Consider the following 20,685-nt stretch of genomic DNA (forward strand, 5'->3'; position numbering starts at 1 on the left):
TTGTGAATGTCCTGCATTGTGCAGGGGGTTGGTCTAGATGTCTTTGGTGGTCCCTTCCAATTCTATGATCCTATGAGTGTCTTGAAGACTGATCTCTAGGAACTTCTAAGATACGCTGTAAGGCCAGTGTGGTGCATGAAAGAGGTGTCCGGTTTTTAAAATGTATACATTTTGTTCTGAACTCAGAATTGGGGTTGTTCTTAAAGCAGAAATATGCCTAGGCCCAACCAGAGGATACGTATTGTCAATTGACAAATAGGAAGAATTCTGAAGAAACTTAAAAAAAAAATACCACTGCAGTGTTTCAAAAGTCTGCAAGGCTGGGTGGGTACATGGATCTCCAAGTGGGAGCAGTGGCAGTGGAGCGGCCCCTGCTTGAGTGGAGAACTATGTGCATGTTGGAGCTAAGAGCATAAATGCTTGAGCAACTGGTTTGGATCAGCTGTCGGGGTCTTACGGTCACGGATTCAGTTCTGTCTGTCGGATGTTATTTTTGTTTTAATTCAAGTTGAGCGAGCCTTCTCGCTTAGCGGAACTGCAACTGCTGTTCGAATCTACAGTGTGCCATCTGTGCAAGGGTTTCACGGGGGTGCGTGAGGGAGCATAATGGGAAGTGATAATTAGGTGGGGCGTTTTTGAAGAAAAGAGTGGTACTCTGCGGGCTGCATGCAGAGGTGCATTGAATGTGTCTGTAAGGCCTGGGGTGCTCAGGATCAGAGGTGCTGGGCGGGTCTTATTTGCGTGGCGAAAATCACCAGGCGAATCGCTTTATTTTCTCAATGAAGAGTGCATGGCAGTTAGCTCCCTAGCCCACATTGTTTTAGCATGTTCACATAATACTGCACGAAATAAACATATTGCTCCCTGGATAAAAAAAAAGATAATGACACTTTCTGAGAAGCAGATATTGTTTTATCTGCTGTCAAGTAGATCAGTGAATTGCGTGAGAGATGTGGCAATTTTTCTCTTTATAGTGTCAAGAAAAAAATTAATTTTCACTCCCCTCCCCTTTTTAATGTGAAATGGTAGATGAATAGACAATGGCTGTTAAATCTAGGGAAAGGAAAAGGAATGGCAGTTACTTACACGGGAGAAAATAAAATACCCCACTGGGGGAGGTGGAATTAGTGTCAGGATGGGGCTTGGACCTGGTTTCTTCCCTTTAAGACGCCAGCCATTTCCGCAGCCCACCTGTTTATAGCCCCAACCTGGCTTTTGCTTCGTGATCGCTCTCCTGTCGCCACTTGCAGGGTTTGTGAAATTAAATTTTTTTTCTCATCTGCATTATATACACAGCATCTTAGTGCCTGCTGCCCATGAGCCGGGGTTTTATAACATCCCCAAAGAGATCATTTCCGACATCCTTAACAACACATGAAGGGAAAGCATAACAACTTCGAAGGAATTTCTTTGACCTAATACATTTACCTTTTCTAGGCAACCAAATAAATAACACATTAGCATCCACTAATCCTAATTCTCCTATTTACAAAATTATAATTATTTCACTCTTTAGGCTGGCGTACGGAACTAATGTGTGCTTGGTGCTGGAGCACGCGCACAGTTAAAATGCTTTCTCTTGGAAGTTAATTCTCGCCCGCATAGACATATTCTCCCTTGCCCTGTGCAATTTTAAAGAAATTAAGACAAACACAAGGAAATGAATCCCAGTGTCTCACCAGAGCTTGGGTGGGTTGACTTGGTTGTGTAGACCTAACCAATTTAAGAAAGGATTGAGAATTTGTTTCCCTGGGTATAACAGTGAAGCTGGAATAAAATGTGCGTTACTGGTGTCGGAAGGAATATTCTGTTTTATGGAGTATGGCTGGTGCCATGTGATACAGCTTGAATATTGAGAGCAGATTTAAACATTCAGCAAACTCTGGTGATACAGATGCTCCCTGGACTGCAATTTCAGAATGCAGGTGGAGGTTAGTGTAAAACAGAAAACTGATCGAGGACTAGACATCTTTAGCATTGAGTCTGATCCACTTAACAGTGCAATCCTAAAGAGAGTTACTCCCGTCTAAGCCCATTGAAATGAATCATAGAATCATAGAGTTGGAAGGTACCCCAGGGTCATCTAGTCCAACCCCCTGCACAATGCAGGAAATTCACAACTACCTCCCCACCGCACTCGCACCCAGTGACCCCTACTCCATGCCCAGAAGATGGCCAAGATACCCTCCCTCTCATCATCTCCTTGAGGTCATAGAAATGAATGCGCTTAGACTGGACTAACTCTCTTTAAGATTGCACTGTTAAATGTTGGAAGGAAAGAAGGAAGGAAGGAATTAATTCAAACCAGAGTTTGGAGGTTACAGAGCAAGCCATAGTTTGTGGTATAGATATAACTTCTGGTGATTGATTGACTGGCAACAATGGAATGGGAGGAGGGGATGAAGGCAGATTTCCAAGAATCCCCTCTATAATAGGCCGTTGTTTGTCATTATGGGTGTGGTGCAGGAAGAAGGGACTTTGGATGGATGGATGGATGGATGGATGGATGGTCAAACGTGTTGTGATTATTTTAGATAAGTTTTTATCATAGGTGTAGTCAGCATAGGGAGGTGGACTGTAATAACCTTTAATCAAATAGTTGTAAAATCATGGGATTCTCGAACTCCCAAATTTGAATTTATTCCTTGATAGACAGTGAATCTGTTTTTGTAGCAGAAAGACCACACAACATGTGCCTCCCTCGACACCTACCTCAACCATCCATCCTGACATGGGTGTCTTAGTAGTGGCCACTGTTGCGACGGGGACTCTGATCCCTTTAGAGCACTGAACTACTAACCATAAAACCCTTTAAAAGTGGTGTTCGGGTGTGGGGGGTGACAGTTTGGGGTCCGGGCCCGACCACGTAGTGTTTTCCATGTGGATGAGCACACCCTTATAACCTCCCCCTTGCCTCTAGGGTTTTCTCATTCAGCATTCACCTTTGGTATCGAGAGCCATATCAGCCAGTCTAACATCAACGGTGCCCTGGTGCCCCCCGCCGCTTTGATCTCCATCATCCAGAAAGGTCTGCAGTATGTAGAGGCGGAAGTCAGTATTAATGAGGTAAGGAGATCTCTCATTGCCTTGCATTTCGTGGCTCTTGCATGTCGCGGTCTCTGTCGCGTGGTGGGGCATGGCTAGCCCCGGTTTTGTCCTCCCTCTTTTCTGTTGCTGCCTCTGCTTTGGGTAAAACCCAGCCCCCCCTCTCTCTCTCATGAGTTGCCCAAAGCCAGCCTCAAAGGGGTGTCACTCAGTAGATTGCCAAGTGGCCAGGTAGGTGGGCAAGGACTTGAACACATGAAGCTGCCTTCTACTGAATCAGACCCTTGGTCCATCAAAGTCAGTATTGTCTACTCAGACCGGCAGCAGCTCTCCACGGTCTCAGGCAGAGGTCTTTCACATCATCTACTTGCCTGGTTCCTTTCACTAGAGATGCCGAGGATTGAACCTGGGACATTCTGCTTGCAAAGCAGATGCTCTACCACTGAGCCACGGCCCCTCCACAGACTCTCTTTCATGTTAAGCAAACTTTATGATGACAAGGCAAAAACTCTGGGTATTGCAAAGGACAGAATCTAGGTGCCCTAGGTAAAATAAATGAAAAGACAGTTGCGCGTTAAAGTACTTACAATCCACGTTACTTCTCATCTCTGGCAATTGCAGGATGCCCTGTCCCTGGTGCCTCTGCAACCCTCATAGAATCGTGAAGTTGGAAGGGACCACTAGGGTCGTCCAGTCCAACCCCCTGCACAATGCAGGAAATTCACAACTACCTCCCCCCGACACACACACACCAGTAACCCCTTTCTTCCTGTCAACCCAGGAACTCTCGTGAGCATCATTCTTCTCTGTCATCTTTCACGGTAAAAAACCCACTCAAGCACAGACCTAAGTGATTCATTCTGTCTTTCTCTCTCCCCTCCCTCTCTCTGTCCTGGACAGTCCTGCACTATTTACTGTCATGCTCGATTTCCTCCCCCCCCCTTTAATTTCACCAAACCTTTTTCCTGTTAAGGGTTCAACTCAGGACACGCATTCATCACCAGGATTGGTTTCTATTGCTGGGATTGGGGTGTATGTGTACCACCTAGCAATTGCATTCCTTTTAATTTTTTTTTATTTTATGACAACGTTGGTCATTTAGAGATCGTGCTCTCTTCCCAGACGATTTTTGCTCCTCCAGTCGAAGTTACGTTTGTCTGCTAAATTTCCAAAAGCAGTAAATCTTTGTCTAACGCGGAAATACCTGAATTTAGCCAACAACGAGAAGCATGCTTCAACTGAAGGGAAATAACCTGAAAAGAAACTGTGTTTATGAGGTTTCTGGTCCTCTTACTATTAGGAAACATTACCCAATTTGACTTCCATTGCTTCTTAGTGCATTATTTAAAATTAATCTCTGATTTTGTTGATACAACTACAGTGTTTTTCCTCCACTCTCAGTCTTCTAAAAGACTTGGTTGTTGTGTGTTTTTTAATTTGGCGTGAAGACATTTAATCAACTACTGGTTTTTATATTTTTGCGGGAAGGGTTCCATTTTTCCTTCTGTTTCCCAGAAGGCTGAAGGGATAACCTGATACCAGCATTGCTTTATGCAAATATGCCTGGAATTCTATGTAGGTTGCACATGAAGTCTTATGATCGGGGCCTGAACAAGCACACACACACCCTTAACAACCACCCTGATGGGGAACCTCAAAGATTTTGCACAGTGCTTTCTTGGTTAGACCAGAGGTCCCCAACATGGTGCCTGTAGGTGCCATGGCGCCCGCCAATACCTTTTTCTGCCAGTGTTTTTAGAAAGTAGGTGGAGCCAGGTAGGGCTTTTGCCTCCAAGGGTTTGCATGGCTATTGGAGGTTTGATTGTCTGCGCAGCTGCCACCACAGCCCAGGAATCTTCACTGTGTGGCTGAAGTAAAGCTATGGCAATCATTTTGTGACTGGCTCCACCTCCTGCGGCAGCCATTTTGTGGCAACCGTTTTGTGTCCCACCGTGCCATGTCAGAATTCCAGAGGTGCCCTCAGGCTCAAAAAGGTTGGGGACCCCAGTGTAGACATTTAGAAGAAGAAGAGTTGGTTTTTATATGCTGACTTTCGCTGCCACTTAAGGAAGAATCAAACCGGCTTACTCTTCCCCTCCCCACAACAGGCACCCTGTGAGGTAGGTGGGGCTGAGAGAGTTTGGAGAGAGCTGTGTCTAGCCCAAGGTTACCCAGCTGGCTTCATGTGTAGGAGAGGGGAAAGAAATCCAGTTCATCAGATTAGCATCTACCGCTCATGTGGAGGAGTGGGGAATCAAACCCGGTTCAGATCAGAGCCACTTCTCCAAACCACCCCTCCAAACCACCACCATGCTGCTTCTCTCTCCAGTGGGAACCCAAAGCGGCTTACAGCATTTATCTTCCCTCCTCTGTTTTATCCTCACTACAGCCGCCATGTGAGATATTTTATGTTGAGGGACATTGCATTGGATGCTCAGTGGGTGACCTTGAGCCAGTCAGTGACAATTCAAACTGGGGTCTCCCAGATCCTAATTCGACACTACACAATGGAGTTGTGTTATTTTGGCTGGTCCTAATTTTAAAACAGAATGACAAGGTGTTTTGCTGTGGGCCAGCGAAGCTTTCTAGAACTGAAGCAAAGCAGGTTTTGATCTCTGGACAGCTCCCATGGTTCTGCGTTGGTGGTCTGCCTCGTCTGTGTCTTGCCTTTTTAGATATGTCTGCAAAACTAGCACAGTCAAGTAAACGTTTTCCCTGCTTTTGAGATCCCTCCATTTTACCTTTTGGAGTTGGAATAGACGGAGCGCTCTCAGCTTGCTGTGAAAAGGAAGCTGGGCCCAGAACTGCCAGTCAAGGAGGGAGGGCTGCCTATCACAAGGAGTTCCCCGAGCGTCTACAAATAGGCCAGCTTTCATGAGACCACTTTGTGGGGAGGACCCACAAGGTTCTGAGTTTCTCTTTTTTTAATCTTTCGCAACCCCAGAAACACTGCACGTGCATTCATTTAGCCAGTCTTCCAGTCCCTAAACACAGTCTGCTTTATTCTTTGTGAGAATTGATTGGATCAGCTATTATGTAGTTTTAGGGTGAAGGAGGAGCTGGCATCGGTGGGGGGGCAAATCCGTGGTGGCTGGGAGCGGCACAGCCGCGCCGCCTTCCCAGAGGCTTTCTGGCCACCAAGAAGGGAGTTTAATGTATTGAAAATATGAAACAGAGGGAAAACCCCTGTTGCCTCCAACGGGGCTGCACCACCAAAAAAGGTGGCGCAACAACGCCACAGAGCGAAGGGGCATTCCCGGTGTGCTATATTTGTGTTTTTGTACTTGCGCGTTGATTGTACTTGAGTCCAAAAGCAGCAAGAAGCAGCCAAGGGGGGCCTCAGTCAATAAGGGTGTTGAATCCTGGAGGCCTGCGTTCAAACGTACCTAAAAGCTTTCTTAGGGAAGGCTGTATCTCAAATACACACAATGAGTTGGGTTCTGCGATAAGTCAGTGGAAAGCGCTGACAGTAACTGATCTTCCCAGCATCCATATCTGACCCTGGAAATGTGTAGTCCCAGGGTTAAAAGACCCACGTGGAATGATAACAATGTGGGTCAGGAGGGTGCAGTGGAGAGGGAGCAAAATGGCTTCCTCTTCCCTGAGTGAAGCTCCACTGGCGGAAGAGGAAGCAGTTTGGCCCCGCTCCCCACTGGTTCCCCCTCACCCTCATGACCATTGCTTCACACATTACCTACAACATCTTCCCAGTGTTGCACCTGGCTGCTAGGGGTAGGGGAAGATTTACAATCCTTGGAAAGTCCTTATAGCAGATACAACCTATAGTTTGTTTTTTGTAGAATGAGGGGAAAGTAGTGGGGAATGTTGTCACCGAAGAAAGCAAGATAATAATGGCAATGCAGTCAGCACTGTGGTCAGGATGCTATAAATATGATAATTAAAATGTTGTCCGCCTTTCCTGAGATTCTTGCATCAAATCTCACAAGTTGCTAAACATCGGCTTTTTCTCCCCTACTCCCGAATCTCCAAATTAGGATGGTACCTTATTTGACGGTCGGCCGATAGAGTCTCTCTCGCTGATAGACGCCGTCATGCCAGATGTGGTGCAGACGAGACAGCAGGCCTATAGAGACAAGCTTGCGCAGCAACAGGCGGCAGCTGCTGCCGCGGCCGCTCCTCCGAACCAGCAGGGGTCTACGAAAAACGGCGAAAACACCGCAAACGGGGAAGAAAATGGAGCCCACACCATAGCAAGTAAGCTGACATGTGAAAAGAGTTTGACCTAGTTGCAGCCACGTGTCGGTTGAAAATTCCATGGAAAATTAGCTGGATATGATAACTTCTAATGGGCAGTTTTTCCATCTTCAAGTAGTATTAGTATGTCGTCATCTGACATATGGAACTGGCTTCCTCGGGAGGTGGTGAGCTCTCCTTCCCTGGAAGTTTTTAAGAAGAGGTTAGAGGGCCGTCTGTCAGCAATGCTGATTCTATGACCTTAAGCAGATGATGAGAGGGAAGGCATCTTGGGCATCTTCTGGTCATGGAGTAGGAGTCACTGGGGGTGTGTGGTAGTTGTGAATTTCCTGCATTGTGCAGGGGGTTGCACTAGATGACCCTGATGGTCCCTGGCTTTGCTTCCTGCAGTTCTGCTTCATTTCTCCTCCTGCTAGGCCTCGTTCAGAAAGTCTTTTGCCCCTACTGTAACCTTCCCAATGCCCCACAGTTTGCCAGCACCCCCCAAAAAAATTAAAATCAAATGTAGCGCAGTTATGGTCATAAACACATACGAGTCATCTTGCAAATGTTGTCGCACTTCATTGGCAAATGGTTTTGCAGTTGTGCTCGCTTGGAAACCTTGATGTTGCAGCTTGTGTTTGTAAGCTGTATGAAGATCATCCAAACCACAGGCGCTTTCCCTTCTCTCTTACTAAGTGTCTCGAATGAGTAAACAGACTCTCTTCAAGCTCCTTAGAGGCCATAACGCTCCAGGCCAGTTCACACGGCTGACATCTTGCACTATAAAAAGTATCTTGAAATGTCCTTGTGTGTCTGCAAGGGCGTTGGCCCTCTTGGTTTTGGGGGTGGGGGGTGGGATGGGACTGTGATTTCACTGAGTCTGTGTCCACTTTGTAAATGTCTGCGATCACAGAGCCGGATACGACTCGAGATGGAAAATGTCTGGACATTTTGGAACCATGGGGGAAAGTTTTTTGTTTGTTGCTGTTTTTCCTGGGGGAGGGAGGGGGATACAATTAGGATAAAAATTGAAATATAGGCAAAGCTTTCTTATCGAACCAAATCTTATTTTACCACTTTAACAGCATCAAATGTGTCGATCATAATTCAGTTGGCATATAAAATTACAGTGATTATGGAATCTAAAGGTAAAATGCCTAGATTTCCTACAAGCAAAATGATGAACATACGCAATACTTGAGAGAGAAATGCAAACTGCTGTGCCCTATGCTACTTAACCCCATCTAGTCATATTTTTCTTTGTCTGAGAGGTGGAAAAAATAACAATTAAGAAATGGAAAAAAAACTTTTCTAGTAAACAAAAGAAAGTGTACTGTGTAGAATACAAATGGTCTCATATAGGCCCAGTCGAACTAGAAGCTTATTTGGATATTTAGTTAAAGTTTAACATTGAAAACAAGTGACTCTTCAATGATGTTTCATCATCTGGGAGACCCTGGTTCAAAGTCTCACTCTGCCACGGAAGCTTGGTGGGTGATCTTGGGCCAATCACACACTCTCAGCCAGATCTACCTCACAGGGTTGTTGGGAGGGAAAAAAAAGAGGAGAGGAGAATAATGTAAGGTGCTTTGAGACGAGAAAATCGCCGTATAAATAAAGCACATAAGTATTTTTAAGCTCAGGATTTTTTGCCTATTATTAACACCTCGCAAATTTTATTCCCAAATTATAGCAAGATATGAGCCCCGTGGCGCAGAGTGGTAAGTTGCAGTACTGCAGTCAAAGTTCTGCTCACAACCTGAGTTTGATCCCGACTGAAGTCGGTTTCAGGTAGCCGGCTCAAGGTTGACTCAGCCTTCCATCCGAGGTCGGTAAAATGAGTACTTAGCATGCTGGGGGTTAAGTGTAGATGCCTAGGGAAGGCAATGGCAAACCACCCTGTAAAGTTAAACATAGTCCGCCTAATAAATTTTGTGATGTGTCATCACCCCATCGGTCAGTAATGACCCGGTGCTTGCACAGGGGACTACCTTTACTTTTTATGTGTGTGTGTGTTAAGTGCCGTCAAGTCGCTTCCGACTCATGGCAACCCTATGAATGAAAGTTCTCCAAAATGTCCTATCTTTGACAGCCTTGCTCAGATCTTGCAAATTGAAGGCTGTGGCTTCCTTTATTGAGTCAATCCATCTCTTGTTGGGTCTTCCTTTTTTCCTGCTGCCCTCAACTTTTCCTAGCATGACTGTCTTTTTATAGCAAGATATAATAATATGAATAAATAAATGAGTCCAAGTCTGGAATCGGGCTATTAAGCTTGTTTTTAACTTTTATCAGTGTGATACTGCTCAAGGCCATTGGGTCGAATGAGCAGTTTCATTAAAGTAAGTATAATTAACACCTTACTTTAACGCTGTTGCAATTTGGATCCTACTGATCTGCCGTGGAATTCAAGGTGGCCTGCAGAAGATCCCCACCAGTCTGTCATCCAAGCACAGCCCAAACCGAGAACTAATTTCTGTAGGATTTGCTGCGTCCTGTGTCTGAGCAGCCTGCGATGCTCATGGGCATGACATCTAAGGGGGGGGGGCTTTTGTAGGGCCTTTAAACATGGGAACGGTGATAGTGAGCTTGTAAACTCTACCTGAGCCCAGGGGCATCCTGAGTAGAGTTGGTGGGGGGGGGGTAGGATTTTGAGCGCTGTTGTTTTGGGGTGACACCAGATACCACTGATTAAACACAGACACACTCCTCTTCTGTAAAACAAGATTTTATTCTTCAAATGGAAACCTGGTTTCTTAAATAAAAAAAGAGAGAAAGTTGGTGGGTTGAATCGCTGCTTTGGGTGGGAGCGTTGTACCTGCTTGTCCCACCCCGACAATAGATTTTAAAAATTCATTCTAGTTTTCTTTGGTATGAGGTGAGTTCTTCTAGGGCGTTCCCGTTGACATTTTTATCTTGCTCTTTTCAGCACCACGTCGGGGCTTGTTATTGTGATTCTGAGGCATATTTCCTTTTCCTTGTGTTTGTCTGTAGGAATACCTTGGCGTCTGCTGTTTTGAAGGGCTTTTTTAAAAAAGGTTCTTTCTTGAACTGCCTAGGAGGAGTAAGTTCCCTCCCCTGGGATAAAAATATGATGTTCTAGTTTCTTCTCATCTCACAGAAGGGGGTTTTCAGCCGCCCAGGCTGCCGTCCCGTCCCTGACTATGTCAGAGGTGACAGAACAAACTCTCAGTGTTTTTCGTTTTGAGCCCTGTTTGAGTTACTGACTTCCTGCTTTGCTGGCTTTCCCGAGCCAGAGGCAGCAGCAGATACTTGTCCCTTGTTGCAGAAGCAGCCGACGGGCACGGCACCATCGATATTTTCCTTGCAGCAATCAGTGAGGTCCGCGGTAGTGTAATCGGGAGGGGCGCTCGAAACGGGGAAGAACCCCGTACAGTTGGGGGTATGTATGATTCATGTACCCCTTGGGGTGCGCAGTGGGTCGGCAGGAAAGGAGCCTGTGCACAGATGGGTTAAACTCTTCCTGGAGGCCAAAGCTAGATCCTTGGTCCAAAGCCAACTTTGGCTATTTATAGCAGTTTCTGGGGAGCACTGGTGGGAAGATGCCGTTGAAGTCATCCGTTTTGGGGACTTCCTGGAGGCAACTGGACTGCCACTGTGTGGGCAGCCTGAAGCGGTGAGGGGGTCCCCTCCTTGGAGACCTTCAGGAGGCACAGTGCGGCCTGCCTGTTTGCCAGGGCTTTGAATGGCGGACATTTTTAAGAGGGGGAGGGGAGGAGGGATTTGGGGCTGGCTATTTGACTTTCGGTTTTAACCAGGGGACGTCTTTATGATCGTAAGCCGCCCCGGACCGTGAGGAAAGACGGGAGGCAAAGCTTCGGATAAATAAATTTGCAGAGTGCTGGACCCGATGGGGCCCTTGGTCTGATCCAGCATGTCTCTCCTCGTATTCTTGACTCCTCCATTGCCTGGAATCGTAAGCTCGCCTCTCCCAGCCAGGCTTGCATCCGTCAAAGACTGCCTGGAGTGGGGAGAAATTATTTTATAATTGTAATTTTGGTGGTGGTGGTGGGTGGGGGGATGGCAAGAAAGCGACCCTCCTCCCATCTGGCAGCCCTGCCTGCCCAACGTCCCCCTCCCTCCCTATTGTGAGAAGAGTATGGAACTGGGAATCCCCTGTTTCCTTGGTAACGGCTAGGTTGGCCGTGAGTCAGCAGGAGATGGGGGCCGTGAGCAGCCGGGCCCTGGTGCATCAGCCCACCGGGCAGCTAACAAAGGCAGAGCCAGAGAGGGCTGTTTGCAAAGGGCCTTGAGCTTCCCTTCCCTCAGATTGGGTCATAAGAACATAAGAAAGACACATAAGACACAGGTCCACGAGGGAGCGAGCGCATCTCCAGCCACCACCTGGAGGCTGGCTACCCTGGTAGAGCCACACACACAGAGGGAGCCCAAGCGCAGAGGAGGAGAGAGGTAATTTAAAAATACACTGAGAAAGAGCAGTGAGAAAGAATAAAACAAACACTGGTTGCAGCTGCCGCTGAAACAATCTTATTTTTATCCTCCCAGCCGGCCATATCTTCATTGGCAAATCTGAAGCCCTGCTGGGCAAGAGCCCCACCTGCTTTCTAAAAACACTTGGTGGGCACCAAGAAAGGTGTTGGCAGGCACCGTGGCTCCCGCGGGTATCATGCTGGGTCCCCCTGACTGAGGGAGATGGAGCGGGTAGCAGAGTTGTGACAACGTTGGGGAATTATCATTAAAAGGAAGGTCCAGCTGCATGTAATGTGCAGTCAATTTGGATTTGAGGACCTTGATGTTATGGGAGAGGGGTCTTTTGTGCATGGCTGTTTCCCTCACTATCACCCGTCCGATTACTTCTGTCTTTGTTTTGATTACGCGTGCTGTTTCCGACCGTCAGAGTTCGCCTCGCTCTCCCCCTACATTCCCCCCCGTGTTTTCAGGGACCTGTTTTATCGCAAATTTCAAAACGTGGGGAAACGCGGGGAGGGGGAGCGAGGCGACCTCTGACGGTCGGAAACAGTGTGAATAATCAAAACGAAGACCCAAAGTCGTTGAGGGAAACAGCCATGCACAAAAGGCCAGGGTTAACCTTTCCACCCATCGTACGCACTGTTTACCCCCTAGAAATTAGTCATCCTCGGTAAGTAATTAGTAATTATTTCCCTCGGTAAGAGGGGGGAAAACACAGACAGCTGTATTGTACACGTCTGTTTTCCCCTTTCACAGCTTGTAGCAGGGTTAACCCACTGTTCAACTTTATAGCATCCTCAGTCCAAATCCACATCCACCCACCTCCCCCCGGATCTCCAGTGTACCGCAAAGCTGGTCCCGGGTTGTTACAGATGTCCCAAACGGGTTGGGAACATCAGATGGTGCGTGGCTGTTATTTATGTGGGTCTTGGAAGGTTAGCACTTCATTTTGTGTGCGCGAAACCTCCAGCCCTGCACATTCTTTTTACAGAAATGATGCCTTGGTTCTTTTTTCCATGCTTAGATTTTGAAATCCGTCATATCCCACCCCACCCCCCTTTAACGGTGAGCTGTAGTTCAGGCTGGAGATCCAGTACTGATGTAGTGAGAATGTGATGTTTCAGCCACCCCTACTGGTTGGAAATGCAAATGATTCCTGCCTTCCCTCCGACTCTGCAGAAAGAATGGCTTTTGTGGCTGCTATATTCCAGATTTTGCAAGATCTGTTATATTATAAAGATATTCCAGATTTTGCAAGATAGGACATTTTGGAGGACATTGATTCATAGGGTTGCCATGAGTCAGAAGCGACTTGACGGCACTTAACACATACACACACACATGTTCCAGATAGGAATAACTGCCTCTGTGATTCTGCGTATATGCAGAAGCATCTATCTTGAATTGGTCAGGAGTTGTGAAGTGAAGAAGAACTGGTTTTTATATGCCGGCTTTCTCTACCACTTAAGGAAGAATCAAACCACCTTACAATCACCTTCCCTTCCCCTCCCCACAACAGATACTCTGTGAGGTGGGTGGGGCTGAGAGAGTTTTAAGAGAGCTGTGACTAGCCCAAGGTCACCCAGCTGGTTTCATGTGTAGGAGTAAGGAAACCAACCCGGTTCTCCAGATTAGTGTCCGCAGCTCATGTGGAGGAGTGGGGAATCAAACCCGGTTCTCCAGATTAGAGACCACTGCTCTTAACTACTACACCACGCTGGCTTTCACACCACGCTAGCTGAAGCCCTGTTTTACAGAATGGCAGGTCAGCTTGTTGCTGACCTGGGACTCCATTAATTAAAAAATGTTTTATTGTTGTTAGCCACCTTTGAGCCTGGCTTTGGCTGGGGATGGAGGGCAGGGTAGAATTAATTAATTAATGTTGGGGACCCCTGCTTTATCCACTCAGCACACTGGCTTTCTCTGATTTAGGTACTGCTTTAGTGGTTTGAGAACAGTTTTGGTTCACCAGCCTATTGAAAGCGCTTGTCCGGCCTGGTGCTGCCTTGGAACACATGACTTTTGCCTTTGAAACTGATTAGGGTGCAAATGAAAAGGGAAAGAAAGAAAGAAAAAACCTCAACCTGAACTAAACCAAAAACCTGAAAATTGAGCTGAAAGTTATAACAGTATAGTAATATTTATCATACGGTGAACACAGAAATAAAAACACTGGGCCTTATATATAGGCTAATCAATTAAAAGAATGTATATGAAAATAATTACTAATTTTCCAACGTTGTTGATGATAAAAATCAATATAAATTATCAATAAATAGCCAGACGTGTATGGCCTTCTTCAGTGATCATACGTGTGTGTGTGTGTGTGTGTGTAAAGTGCTGTCAAGTCACAACCAGCTTATGGTTGCCCCTTATGGGGTTTTCAAGGCACAAGAAGTTCAGAGGGGGTTTGCCAGTGCCTTCCTCTGCACAGCAACCCTTCTATTCCTTGGCGGTCTCCCATCCAAATGCTAACCAGGGCTGACCCTGCTTAGCTTCCGAGATCTGATGAGATCAGGCTGTACCATGCTGCCTTCCCTCCCCAGCTGTCATATTATTATTACAGACACATCCAGAAATACACGTAAAAGGTGTGCTATAAGGCAATAACCTTATATATTGTGTGGCCCATTGTCACTTATTGTTGTATATCATGGATATTTCGCCATTTGAATTGGCTCGCGCAAAAGTCTCGTAACGCATTTCTAATGTCGTACAGATGTATATACCATCAACCAATGATAAAGCGTATTGGTCCGCTGTGGGCTGTGAGCATATATGCACAGAGGAGTTCTTCTGGGTCCCAGGCAGGAAGTGTTCCCTGCGTGTGAAAATAATGAAACCTTTTGTTTCCCCTTGTTGTTCCCGATCATGCAGATAATCACACAGACATGATGGAAGTGGACGGTGATGTTGAAATCCCCCCCAATAAAGCGGTGGTGCTGCGCGGCCACGAATCCGAAGTGTTCATCTGCGCTTGGAACCCCGTTAGCGATCTTCTGGCCTCAGGGTATGTGTCCCGCTAAGGCAGTCCAAGATGTCTCTTCGTTGCCACAGTTCTGTAGGCTCCCTCAAAAGCCACTCTGGTTATCCCTTTCTTTCAGGAGTGGAGAATGTCGAGGGCTATTGCAGGGAATGGACCCTTTTAGGCAAATGGAAGCCCTTAGACAAGTGTTTCCATCTTTTAAGGCGGTGACTGTCTGAGTGACAGCAAGGAGAAAATGTGCCAAAATTTGGCCAGTGATACGGAGGCCGGGACCTGCCATTGTACAGGGTTCAAACAGAGGTGGCAAAACTCATATTTTTCCATCCAATGCAAATGCAAATTGTGGCCTCTGTTTGCCTCAGGGTTGTGTGGGACAGAGAGAGGAAGTTTAACTCTTTAAACTCTGCTTGGTTTTTGATAATCGGAACTGGATCATACCCTCCTTCCCGCTCCATTTTACAGCATTCATATTTTTCTCTTAATATCAGATTTGGAAGTGTAGTTTCAATTAGCAAAGTCAAGTTGGTGGGTTGGAGAGTTAAGAAGAAGAAGAAGAGTTGGTTTTTATATGCCGACTTTCTCTACCATTTAAGGAAGAATCAGATCGGCTTACAATCACTTCCCCTCCCCTCAATAGACACCCTGTGAGGTAGGTGGGGCTGAGAGAGCTCTAAGAGAGGTGTGACTAGCCCAAGGTCACCCAGCTGGCTTCATGTGGAGGAATGGGGAAACCAACCCGGTTCACAAGATTAGCATCCATCACTCCAAACCACCGTTCTTCACCGCTACACCACACTGTCTCTCCTTTCATTTCCCTTCCTTGCACAGCCCTGAGGCAAATTAAGGCCTACAGTTTTGCATTTTACAAACCGCGTAATCGTCATCTGGGCTGTTTGAGCCCACGGGCTAAATCTGGAGGGAGTGTAGCTGCCAGTATATGTAGAGTTGGCTAGCTTGTAGGAAAGGCTGCGAGTTGTCTGTTTAACACACAGTGAGAACAGCAGACTTATTTACAGCAGCAGCCTTCACTGTGCCGCTTGGATTTATCTGGCAATTCCATGAAGAGAGCAGTGCCACCCAGCTAAATCCGCCACACCCTTCTGGGAGTGCTGTTTGCCTACGACTGTTATTTGTCATTGCTATCTACTTATTTGGCACCTAAGCTTCCCTGGACTTTGTTCCACTATCCTCTGCCTTTGTGCCTGTTTACGAGCATTGCAGTCCTTTGAAATATGTTTGATTCAAAAAGTTCTCATGCAAATGTGTTTTTGTGAACTGAGACGGCCTTTTTATTTTAAAGTTCGGTCTCTGTTAAACTTTTTTTAAGCCATAAACACATTTAGCTTTTTGGCTTTATTTCTGTGGACACGGCCTGCTTTGCAGTGGGAGAAGCGGCTGGCTGACGTGTTACTTCTCGGGGCATAAAACTGCATTTGAACTGGCTGAAATATGGTCTATGAAATATAGCTTAGGCAAGGATATGCCAAACCAAATCTGGATGTTTCTTATACAAATGCCCCTATGTTGAGATCAGTGGTGAACAGGAAAACCTACCCACATCTTTTGTTTGTTCGGGAGAGTACTTGTGCTTCTCAAGGGGAACAGTATCCTTAAGATCTTTTCTTTAGCCTTTGACGTTATTAAGTAGATGGCTAAAGCAAATCTCCAACCCAGTTCTGTTTGTTTTGCAGATCGGGAGATTCGACGGCAAGAATATGGAACCTTAGCGAGAACAGTACCAGTGGATCCACGCAGCTGGTCCTCCGGCACTGTATACGAGAAGGGGGCCAAGATGTACCAAGCAACAAAGATGTGACATCCTTGGATTGGAATGTAAGCAGAAACTGCAAGTGCTCTAAGCATCTATTTGTTATGAATACTCAGGGTGTGCATTCGGCTAAAGCTGAACTGATACCCCCCCAATAATGTTTCTGGAGGGGGTTTGTTACCGGGGGTGGGGGATGGCGGCAGTTAAAGGGAGTTGAAAAGCGGCTCCTGAATAATGCCAATGTTTTTCGGCATTATTCGGGACCACTTTGGCCTCACTGTCATTTTTAAGCCCCCCCCCCCTCTCTCCTTCACTCTTACCTACTGGTGCTGCCGCCTCCGAAGTCCACCCATGAGCAGAACTCTGGGAGCCCAGCATTCAGCTCACACCGCCACCTCCAGCGCGACCCGAATGTGGGCTCCAAACTCCACCCGGGTGTCAGAGGCTTCTTGAATTTTTCATGTTCAAGTTTAATAAACTCGAAAAATCTGGGAAAAGCCAATATGGCAATTTCGCCTTCTTCCGGATTAGAAAAAAATCCGGTCTATTAAACCTGAACCCAAAAAATACTGGGTGGGGGATGGTGCACAGCCCTAATGAATACTATTTATTTTATTTATAAAAACAGAAGAAGATAGAAGTCTATAAAAAAAGAAGAAAATTATATCCAGACTTCTCATATTAGGGGAACAATTCCAATAAGAAGCGAAATATTCGAGAATGCGATCGGGCATACTTGTGCATTCCTTTTGCCAAATCCTTGCTCTTGTCAATTCTTACATCTCAGCCATCTCCAAAGCTTCCAGACACTTCTGATGGACCTTTCATGGTGGAGCAGCAGACTGGGAGGTGTCTGATTCTCAACGTTCAGTTTGAGTTGCGGGTATCCATTTTTAGTAGCACCCGTCAGCACACGTGGTGATATAAGATCAAAACCAGATGCCCCCTGAAATGTCAGTATCTGGGACATTACCCAGAGCACTAAGAACTGTACTAGCTCAGCGCGGTTTGGACTTTTCCAAGAAACACGCCACGCCACCTCCTACTTTGAATGTCAAATAGCTTTTGAAACTTGGTGGACATTCAGAAATGATTTGCGATGCAGTGCTGAAGTTTGCCATTCCAAGAAGGAAAACGCAACCCTCCTGGGTTTGCTCCATTAACTTTCCAGCATATGGCCCTGAATAGCAGAAGTAAGTCAATGAAACGAGGGGTGGAAGCAACAAATGGAGAAGATAAAATGCCATTGGAAACAAGTATCACTCGCAGTCACCCTGAATTACAATGTTAGCAACAAAAATCAAAAGATAAGCTCGTCAGTCCTGATCAGGGACTCAGTACAGAACCTGAACGTAGCCCTTCAGGATCAGACCAGACATCTACTGTATGTAGGCCTACATCCCATTTCCCACAGTGTCAACCAGATGTCCCTGTTGAGCCTCATGACGCCAAGAGCTTTAACCTAGCAAGTGGTATTTAGAGGTGTATTGCCTCTGAACATGGAGGTTCCATTGTAGCCTTCAGGGCTATTATTGTTAATAGAACCATTATTGTTAATAGTCCTCTGATGGCTTAATTCCTGTTTAAGTCACCTAAGTCAGTGGCTGTGAGGACAGTATGCAGGAGCAAATTCCATATGTTAATTACGCCTTGTGTGAAAAAAGTACTTTCTTATATCTATCCTGATACCTGTTCCTTGCTGTTAGGAAAAGCAAATAAAATTCTTCAGAACGGGAGTACGAGGGGAGGAGCCATGGCTCAGTGGTAGAGCATCTGCTTGGCATGCAGAAGGTCCCAGGTTCTATCCCCGGCATCTCCAGTTAAAGGGACTAGGCAAGTAGGTGATGTGAAAGACCTCAGCCTGAGACCCTGAAGAGCCACTGCCGGTCTGAGTAGACATATTGACTTTGACAGAACAAGGGTCTGATTCAGTATAAGGCAACCTCATGTGTTCCCTGACTTTGTACTGGATAATATGCAATTCCGTGACCCAGGATATATTTATAGCCAAGAAAGTATTTTCAGTGGAGATTCTGGTTTGTTAGTTGGAGTCTATGTCATAATACTACAGATATCTACTTTTGCCTGCACAGAGTGAAGGTACGCTTCTAGCAACGGGGTCATATGATGGATTTGCAAGGATATGGACTAAAGATGGTGAGTGGAGAGTTGCTTTCTCTTTCATGAATTGTGTTTGGCACCTCAACAGGTTTCAGAGTTTTTTTTTAAAAAAGCTTTTTTACTAAATGCTCCCTTTTGATTTTTTAGGTAACCTGGCCAGCACGTTAGGGCAACATAAAGGTCCTATATTTGCATTAAAATGGAACAAGAAAGGCAATTTCATTTTAAGTGCAGGCGTGGACAAGGTGAGAACCCGTTTGGGCTTGTTAAAAATTCATCGTTGCCAGTTTAATTATGAGGTATCATGCCACCATAGGTTTTCTTGGCGCCTAAAAGAGAGTAAAACCATGAGGAACGCCATCTGGGTCTAGAAAAAGCCCCCTTTGCTGTAGCAGGTGAATTATATGCACTGCAGTTAACAAATGTGATCTCTTAATGCCAGTGGAAATCACAATTCACACTGGTATTAAGAAGAACTGTCAAATAATGAAGTCATAAGAGCAGGCGAAAGCTCCCATCGCTGGAGCGGCTTAAGACTAGAACACAGATCAAACCCAGCGATGGTTTACGTGTGATTTCCCCCGGTTTCTCTAGGTGCCGTTTTAGTGGCAAACCTCGCTGGCGGTGGGATTACCTAGGGGGGCACTAAGTTTTGGTTCCAAGGGCATTGGAATACAAATGTACAAGATCTCTTATTTGTCATCCAGATTTGCTCCCTGATAATGGAAACGTGAAACATTTGGGTCATTTTAAAAAAAATGACTCTAGCCCGACCAAAAATGTAGAGTCAAAATGGTCTTGATCCACCAGATGTGATTAGTGTATAAATTCTGCAAAGCACCGTTATGCTCTTCTGTTGTTTTTGTTTTTTAATTCAGACCACAATTATCTGGGACGCACACACCGGAGAAGCTAAGCAGCAGTTTCCTTTCCATTCTGGTATGTGGTTCGTTTGTTTTTTGAAAACAGCTAGGAAGATTGAAGCAAGTATTGGTGGGACCTAGTTCATCCCAATTTAAAAAAAAAACTTTTAAAAGAGTTTAGGGCAGCATCAGGGATTTCTACATCTGTGACTCTTCATTTCACATTAAAATCATAGAGCTGGAAGGGGCCATACAGGCCTTCTAGTCCAACCCCCTGCTCAATGCAGATTCAGCCTAGAGCATCCCTAAGAGTGCTTGTCCAGCCTCTGCTTAAAGACTGCCAGTGAGGGGGAGCTCACCACCTCCCTAGGAAGCCGATTCCACTGTCGAACAACTCTTAATGTAAAAAATGATTCCTAATATCCAGCCGGTACCTTCCCGCCCGTAATTTAGGGATCCATCATGTTAGGTTTTAGATTTTATTGTTGGTTTTATTATGGATATTTATATTGGTTGTTGTATTTTAAAATGATGTTACCCGCCCTGAGACGGCTTTCTGGGGAGAGCGGGTTATAAGTCTTAAATAAGTAAATAAATTTAAACCCATTATTGCAAGTCCTATCCTCTGCTGACAACAGGAACAGCTCCCTGCCCTCCTCTAAGTGACAGCCCTTCAAATACTCCCAAGAGAGCAATCATGTCCCCGTTCAACCTCCTCTTCCCCAGACTAAACATCCCCAACTCCCACAGCTTTTCCTCGTAGGGCTTGGTCTCCAGGCCCTTGATCGTCCTCATCGCTCTCCTCTGCACCCGCTCCATTCTGTCCACATCCTTTTTGAAGTGAGGCCTCCACAACTGCACACAATACTTTGTGTAAACCTGGTTGGGTCAAGAGCTTTTTTGCATGTGGGGGGGGGGAGATCCTTTGTGAGCCTGCCCTGAGGTAAAACCGCAAATCCCTTGACACCATTTGCTTATTGCCACTGGGAGGGCAAAGAGGTTTCTTCTGACACGGTTGTGGCTTATTTGTTCTTTCCCCTCTCGATAGCACCGGCCTTAGATGTTGACTGGCAGAGCAACAACACGTTTGCCTCCTGTAGCACAGACATGTGTATTCATGTCTGTAAACTAGGCCAAGATAAGCCCATCAAAACCTTCCAGGGCCACACGGTAAGTCCTTTCTTTCGGTTTGCTCCGCTTTCTCAATGCCCAGCAGCGCACATGGGACAAAGTTGAGAGACCCAGTCTAGCGAGTG

At 46.0% G+C, this 20,685-nt stretch overlaps 1 protein-coding gene across 2 annotated transcripts in view; it reads left to right on the forward strand.

Annotated features, from left to right (window-relative positions):
- The window catches only part of TBL1XR1 (TBL1X/Y related 1), a 107,323-nt gene that overhangs the window by 77,712 nt on the left and 8,926 nt on the right, over positions 1–20,685 (forward strand). Inside the window, exons 3-10 of one of the 2 annotated variants that reach the window (XM_056849547.1) lie at positions 2,921–3,066; positions 7,041–7,260; positions 14,569–14,701; positions 16,369–16,510; positions 18,539–18,602; positions 18,714–18,811; positions 19,445–19,505; positions 20,478–20,599. In XM_056849547.1, coding sequence (XP_056705525.1) covers positions 2,921–3,066; positions 7,041–7,260; positions 14,569–14,701; positions 16,369–16,510; positions 18,539–18,602; positions 18,714–18,811; positions 19,445–19,505; positions 20,478–20,599 — 986 coding nt within the window. The remainder of the gene's footprint in view (positions 1–2,920; positions 3,067–7,040; positions 7,261–14,568; positions 14,702–16,368; positions 16,511–18,538; positions 18,603–18,713; positions 18,812–19,444; positions 19,506–20,477; positions 20,600–20,685) is intronic. The other variant, XM_056849548.1, reaches the window with a different exon arrangement.

This window comes from Euleptes europaea, chromosome 5 (genome assembly GCF_029931775.1).
Source record: "Euleptes europaea isolate rEulEur1 chromosome 5, rEulEur1.hap1, whole genome shotgun sequence".
In the NCBI taxonomy this organism is placed as follows: Eukaryota; Metazoa; Chordata; class Lepidosauria; order Squamata; family Sphaerodactylidae; genus Euleptes; species Euleptes europaea.